General features: G+C 34.6%; 1 protein-coding gene across 2 annotated transcripts in view; it reads right to left on the bottom strand.

Annotated features, from left to right (window-relative positions):
- Window positions 1-23: 23 nt before the first annotated feature.
- LOC137406795 (peroxisomal acyl-coenzyme A oxidase 1-like) overlaps window positions 24-8312 on the bottom strand; it is a 40834-nt gene continuing 32545 nt past the window's right edge. For both annotated transcript variants that reach the window (XM_068093410.1, XM_068093418.1), the window contains exons 11-14: window positions 7511-7619; window positions 3523-3669; window positions 633-839; window positions 24-361 (exon numbers count right to left, since the gene is read on the bottom strand). In XM_068093410.1, the coding sequence (XP_067949511.1) occupies window positions 299-361; window positions 633-839; window positions 3523-3669; window positions 7511-7619 (526 nt within the window). In that variant the 3' untranslated portion in view covers window positions 24-298. The remainder of the gene's footprint in view (window positions 362-632; window positions 840-3522; window positions 3670-7510; window positions 7620-8312) is intronic.

Here is an 8312-nt window from a genome sequence, read left to right as displayed (position 1 = left end):
TTATATATAATAATTGTGGCCAATTGTATAAAATGTATATATTGTACATTGCTACCCGAAATACATGTAGTGCTTGTTGATTTTTGTAATGGTTTCCGTAATAAAATGATTTATACGACAATAATCACTAACAATCATAATGACTCATTTCATGCATTAAAATAAATTAGAAATCTTGTAGAAGTGAAATCATGAGTGTGTCCATTAATAAAAAATATAACATCGTAAGAGTTCATGTAACAATAGCAATGATGCAAGTTGTGGTTGTGATTAAGCTATTCTTCCCATTGTCGGGGCTTTATAGCATAGATTTCAAAGCCTTTCTCATGGGCTTGATGTATTTCTGAAATGATGGGTGAACCTAAAAAATAACACCACTCACATTGTGATGAAAATTTGAAATGTTGACAAAATGCTACCACACTGAGAGTGTAATGTAGATATGAATAGACCTGTTATACTGAGAGTGTAATGTAGATATGAATAGACTAGCTAACCTGTTATACTGAGAGTGTAATGTAGATATGAATAGACTAGCTAACATGTTACACTGAGAGTCTAATGTAGGTATGAATAGATTAGCTAACCTGTTACCCTAAGAGTTTAATGTAGGTATGAATAGACTAGCTAACCTGTTGCTTGTTGAGTGAAGAACTCTTTGCATACTCATACAGAGCTTCATAGACATTTCCATCGTATCTTCCCAAACAGCTGTTGAGCAGGCGATCAGGATAATCAAATGCATCGACCAGAGAAACAGCATTGGGTCGAAGTACAGCCAGAAGCTCCACCCTTCTGGTCGCAATTGCCTCCACCTGCTCTGGTGAGAGAACTCCATTCTACAAAGCAACTCTATATACATGTACTGTATATATATAGATATCACTGTGTGTGCGTCGGTCCAGTTTTAGAAATGGCAAATCTGCTTTGCAGAGGCTTCAGCTCGGAGCCTCCAGTTCTGGAGGCATTTAGCTTATTCATTAGACTATGCGTTCAACTGACCATTTATAACGGTGAAGATATTACATCGCTTAAAATTTGCATAATGTTGTGGTCAAAGGTAATGATTAGTAGCAGGCCTCACTAGGTGAGTACTAGTTTAGCCGTACTAAAACAGCTTATAAACAGTTTCAGGAAAGGTATGGTAAAGGCTATGTAGTAGGTAAGGTAATGTTTATAAGCTGTTTTTTATTCATGCAACACAGGACATTCAGTTGACAATACCATAAAAAACTTCTATAACAGTTAATTAGTTTTCTCAACATGTGTAACAGACAATCTGCATTCTGTTTTATATAACATTTATAGCCACCCTGATATGTAATAATGCTAGTATATTACATATAAATGTACTACACCGCAATCCTAGCCTGTGATTGGCTGTAATAATTTTCATTACTGTAAATCGGAAATGCGACATGTATCATCTACTAATTTGATTAAAACAAGAAACCACTGAATTCACTAAATTGTTGCTCACGCATAAATAGAAGCAGTTCATGTGAACCAGTACCAGTATTAATGAGACATCTTTATGACATGAGATATTCTTCCTTTGGAACTTAGCAGGGTAAATGGAATTTGTAAATAACAAAGTGAAATACTAACGATGTAGAGGATGAAAAGCGTGAGCTGTTAACAAAGTCAGAAGTTTGAGGCATTCATAGGCGCACACACACAAAATAACTGGCAAAACTTTGACACAGACATGACCTTTAATCTCAAATACGGTTGAAATTGTGAGGTGAGGTTGGTCCTAAAGGAGTCTTGAGAGGGTGATACAGGTTGAAGCAAGAAGATCTTTTTCCTGTAAGTTAATGAAGGCAAACAACTGATCATCCTAGAGTGTTAAAGCTAAGATGTTATTACTACGATTGATAGCAAACTTGTAGATGGTATTTGAAGTTCTACATGGTTAAAAAAATCCATGACACTGATCCCGATACTGATGTCCCGATAGGAGCATCTCTAGTTAGTATATTAGAGGCTAAAGCTACATGGATGCATTTTAAAGTGATAACTCAAGTTACACGGGCTTTAAATACATGTATATGGCAGCAAAACTATAGTTATCTACATATCTACTATCAGTTATCTACATGTAAATTCAAAGGTTAATCCCACGACCAAACAAGCGGAGCGAACGTTTAAGAGTTTTTATGATAAATGCATGTGCACACAACTTACGAAAATTATTTATCAACAACGTCGCAAACCCTCGTTTCGAAATATGTTACCAAGTCTTTGTAAATTGTCGACAGTCTCTTAAAACTTACCCATCTGATCGGATTATACACAAATAGACAGATTAATTTGGCCGAAAATTGATATTAAAACTGGCCAAGCCTTACTTTTATCAAAATTAAGACCGGCAAACGAAACGGCGAGCGACAGAGAATAGAACCATTAAATCGTGCGCATTTCACGAAAAAATAACGTGCACATTTCAACAGTCTGTAGCATTGTCGAATTGCCGAAGGTTTCTGTAATTAATGTAGAAGTACAGAAATCATTTCCTTTTTGCTGATTTCTAAGTAACTGACATTTTGGAAACTTTTGAGCACTTTGGTATTCTAACTGATGTCCAAAGCAGTGAAAGGAAAGGAAATGACGATGGTATTTTTTTCTAACGATTCTTATGAGATTATTACAATATTTAATTATAAGTTTGGATGACTATTGAAGTCTTATAGTCACACTAACAACATCGATGATGGGCAATATGTTACTGTTATTATTTTTTCTAAATAGTTTTGTTAAATAGATTTTTTCAAATTCTATATAAATATCACAACTTTTTGATATTGTTAGCTATGACATTTTAAAAAGGAAACAAAATTGTGTATTGGTTTTCTATTATTACTGTATTACTATATTAATAATATTGGTTATTCTAATAATATCAGTGCATTTTACTTCTAATATTGCATTTATCCTACTGCAGGGGGAAAGATATAAACATATAATCTTTTCCTTTCATTATTGCTGTTTGTCATTACCAAACACTTTTTTAAATAGATTTTCTAAAAATCTACACAAATATCACAACTTCTTGATATTGTTAGCTATGACGTTTTGAGATGTAAACAAAATTGTGCATTGGTTTTCTATTATTACTATATTAATAATATTGGTTATTCTAATAATATCAGTGCATTTTACTTCTAATATTGGCCAATATTGCATTTCTCCTATTGCAGGGGAAAAATATAAACATAATCTTTTCCTTTCATTATTGCTGTTCGTTGTATATAATAACACACACACCCAGTACATTACAGCTACCATTGCAGTTATCCTATTGCACTGCAGTGCCATTTGACTGCTAATATTGCATTTCTCAATCATCAGTACCATTTCTTTTTTCCAATATCACCTTGGTCGTGGGCTGTATGACAAGGGAATTTCTAGTTATATAAACACGAGGTTCTGTGCTGAAAACCAGAAAAGCTTGTCAGTGTCTAAAGCTATAGCTGTCACCAATGACGCGATAGTGTGAATCTTATAGCCACCACTCAGTACCTGTAGGAATGAACCAGAATTCTCTAGAATGTTGTTTACTGCGTAAAACTCGCAAACTTCTGCCATGACGGCCTTTGCACATGGCTCCCAGCCATCAGTTCGCAAATGGTCCATGAAGAGAACAACCGTCAAGTATAAAGCATAGGCCTAAAACAAGACAAGATAGAACTCTTCAAAAAGGATGGGAGCGAACTCTGCCCGTCCAATAGTACTCCTATATGCCTTAACCTGCACAGGCATTATTGCGAGGACAAAGAGGACACAAATCCACTTATTGCGAGGATTAAAAAAAGTAAGAGAATAGCAGCCAATGAAACAAACACTCCCAACAAAAATCACAGATATATGAGAGTTATGACGGCGCAGGACCCCCTATAATCTAAACCTTTTTTTATATGAATTCCACTGAAAATTAAAGAATTAATGTAAAATTTGCACATATTATTATGTAAGAAATTCTATATAATATAAAACATCAAGTTGCCATCTCTCTTGCCACCTATGAGAAATAAAATGACGTATACGAGCATCTATTATATTTTCTTTAAATTATTTTAGACATACAACTTTTTTATTTGTGACAGACCTTGCTGGGGAAAACAGTGAAAAATGTTGAGCAAAATTGACTCAGAAGACGTACGCTCCCCTTAATTTAATCATGGACCAAGTTTAGGTGATAAGAAAAGAAGGAAAAAACAACAATACCACAGTTAATGTACATTAAATTAAGCAGTCAAGTTTACATTTTTTATTTTGAAGGATGAAAGGGGTTTGAAGATCCTGTGAAGATTCTGTAACAGATTAGACTGTTTACACAAATTTACGCTTTGCATGACATGACGTAAAATCCCTATAGCGTAAACGTTCTCAGATTACTTACGTTGTGGGTCATCTACCATATTTGCCTGATGGCTATTACAGAATGGATAGTTCTTATTCTGAGGTAATTACGCATATATGGTAGAGAGATAGCTACTACCTTGTGACATTTAACCTTAGCCTCATTACTAAACAAACAGGAGAACAAAGAGTGTAAAAATGTGATTGCACCTTTGCAGTCATTCAAATAAAATTAAGACCAATATAGGCTAAGGCTAAAACATTAGCTACAATCAGATGCCATTTTTGTCTTTGTATACTTTGTATACAAGCCCTGTCCATATGAGATATAAACTTTGTATACTAGCCCTGTCCACATGAGATATAAACTTTGTATACTAGCCCTGTCCACATGAGATATAAACTTTGTATACTAGCCCTGTCCACATGAGATATAAACTTTGTATACTAGCCCTGTCCACATGAGATATAAACTTTGTATACTAGCCCTGTCCACATGAGATATAAACTTTGTATACTAGCCCTGTCCACATGAGATATAAACTTTGTATACTAGCCCTGTCCACATGAGATATAAACTTTGTATACTAGCCCTGTCCACATGAGATATAAACTTTGTATACTAGCCCTGTCCACATGAGATATAAACTTTGTATACTAGCCCTGTCCACATGAGATATAAACTTTGTATACTAGCCCTGTCCACATGAGATATAAACTTTGTATACAAGCCCTGTCCACATGAGATATAAACTTTGTATCCTAGCCCTGTCCACATGAGATATATACTTTGTATACTAGCCCTGTCCACATGAGATATAAACTTTGTATACTAGCCCTGTCCACATGAGATATAAACTTTGTATACAAGCCCTGTCCACATGAGATATAAACTTTGTATCCTAGCCCTGTCCACATGAGATATAAACTTTGTATACTAGCCCTGTCCACATGAGATATAAACTTTGTATACTAGCCCTGTCCACATGAGATATAAACTTTTGAATGAGATCATTTTTGAAACGCTCAGATTTGAGCGGATACTTTATCCATGATGTGTGATATTTATTCAGTGAGCAATGAAAAGAGTCGGTGAGCGATAAATATACTATCTCTTTAGCCAATCATCAGCATGAAATTGTTATAAAGGTTATAATAAATGATATCGCTAGTGAAACGCATTGTCCATGATATCAAAGATTCTCGTCGTTAAGAAATTTACTGAATTACTAGATGGCACTTGCTACGTAGATTCTTTTATTGATGAACAACAGAATTTTAACAATGCTTCTAGTTCCAGCGAAGGCGACTCAGAGCTTTCTGAGCATCTGGTGGTTAAAGATTGGGGCAGACAGCCTATGGTTAGAGCTGACAGGCATCAGGAGCATTATGCTGCAGAGGAAGATAGACTGGAGGTAAATCTATCCTTAACTTTGAGTCTCCTATATATATATTTTACAATAATATAAACTAAAGGTAATAATTTTACTATTCATGAATACATTTACTAATTGATAGAATAATTTTTTGCTCTCACCAACCATCATTTCATCACTTTTTTATCGTTTCACATAGCTGTAATATTTGCTCCAAATTTTCTTTGGCAGTTTTAGCTAGATTTAGCAGATTCATGATTAGAATTTATGTTCACTTCTCATTTGTAGAAAGTGAGGAAAATGGATTGATCATTGCTCACCTTTAACTCCCAGAAACAAAGCTTTGAATTGTTAACTTGGCGTACTTATGCTTTTGTTAGACATTTGTCCATTTTATAATTTTACATTCTCAATCTATCTACCTCCCAAATTGAAAGCTTTCAGTATATGCACATTAGAACGACATATCTATGAATGACATATATTTATTACATTTGTTTTATTGATTACAGTATGTTTATGTGATGTCACCAGTGGAGCAGTTATGTCAGTGTGGAAACTGCCATACACGGGAAAAAGAGACATGAATGTGTGCTGCGCAAACTATGAAATATAGTATATGAGATGAAAGCTTTTTAGCTTGCAAAAATTATATAATAAAATAATAATGCTGAAGATGATGCAAAACATGATTTGCAGAACATATTGAATACATCATAGCCCCGTTTCAACCTGTGCCAAAATCTTGTCTGATAGATGGATTTATGAAGTGTGATCAGAACTGTATTGACAGGTACTTTTTCATAGCTTGACTCAATTCCAACAGACCAAATATGCTACTCAAAACATTTTATGCTCCACACTACTACGTGAAAATAAATGAGTCTACAAACCGCCAACCAGTTGCAACAATGGCTTTATTAACCCTTTGCCAGAACCGGCGGGTAAATTGATTTCAAAGAAATTGACATTGTTTTGCGTTAACTATATTGGTCAACTCAAAAAACCCTTTTTTATACTTGAATCAACTAATCAAATGCGACCAGTAAATCTGTTCTACAAATTGATACTAATAATGACTAGATAACGCTGACTATACCTGACTTTTTTAGGGATGCAGTTGGTTTCACCATATATTCAAACATATTATTTTCAAAGATGTGGCTTGCTTATTTTATTTAGTAACTAGTTTCCGGTGTGGGGTAGCAACTGAGAACTTTGCTGATACAAAATGAAAATGAAATAAATTAACTAGACGACCGAATTACCGTAGACTGGCAGAATCGTAGTCTGTACTCGATGTTTACACAGCATTTAGAGGAAACAATGTGAAAAATTTTTAATTACCCTTATTTGAGGCGTTTGAGACATTTATGATAATGCATTTATAGCTGTATTAAAAATGCTATCTTAGCAATCATGAGCAAATACAAAATAAAATATCTGCCAAAAAAAGCCGTGTAGAACTCGACTTTTATCTCAATAGTGGATGTGAATATGAGAGATAGAGACAGCCTGTCTCACTATTATATATACGTGTACATCATTTGGGCAAGTCTGGGCACATCTTTTTATTTCTTGACATTTTTACAGCGATCAATTTTTAACTTCAAATATCTTGACAGTGAGATCGCCTAAAACAACAAACATCTCGAATGACGAAAAAATGGATACTTTCTGTTGAAATCAACTAAGATGTGGCGCAATCCCATCTTTAAACACCAAACTTATAAAATGACATCACAACCAGCTGCACTGTACTAGCTGCCTACCTTTGCTGTCTCAACAAGTGCTTGGGAGCTTCTGTTCCATGCAATTTCTGGGTCGGTAGACTGTTTGTAGACGCACTTCTGCATGGCATTGGCAACATTCTTTAGCATCCTACAGTAAGAACAAGAAGCAATTATGCTTTCACATAGTATAAAATAGCATCTATTATTAGTTGTTAAAGCAATATCAGCTTTATTCAGGATTTAAAGGTTAACTGCCAGAATTTTAATAGTTACAATTATATAAAATATGGAATTTTCAGGCTTCGGGAAGTTTGATGATTTGTACTCCATTTGGAATTAGAATGATGAATGAATTCCCGTCAAAAGCTCTTCACACTATCATATCCTTTAGTTTAAAGGTTGACTTGCAACAAAATTCACATTACAGTTATTATCACTAGTTTATGATAAACACTTCGGGTTTTACAGAAGACCCCGTATCAAATATAGATGCTCGCTACTTTACAGTTTTGTTTCAGCTTGATCTAATCGTCAAGTCGTAATTTGATCATGTGACCCAATGCTTTGCAAATAATTTCTGCAGCACTTTTCGATTATCACAAGTGACCAACAGGCTCGTCATGATTATCAGACAATGATATGTACTCCTTCAAGGTAAGGTTAAAAAATTAAATGAATTTTTACGGTAAGTTATAAGATATCACTGCTAAAAGTGACAGCATTTCAATGACGATAAAACAGACGCGTAAGAACAGTTGACATGGTTTTATTGAATGCGCGAAGTATATTTGTGAAATATTTCGACGAATAAGGTTGCATGAAAGTGTAAACAGAAACCATC

This window comes from Watersipora subatra, chromosome 1 (genome assembly GCF_963576615.1).
Source record: "Watersipora subatra chromosome 1, tzWatSuba1.1, whole genome shotgun sequence".
NCBI lineage: Eukaryota > Metazoa > Bryozoa > Gymnolaemata > Cheilostomatida > Watersiporidae > Watersipora > Watersipora subatra.
The sequence above is the reverse complement of the archived record's forward strand: the minus strand, read 5'-3'. Positions and strand labels throughout refer to the sequence as shown.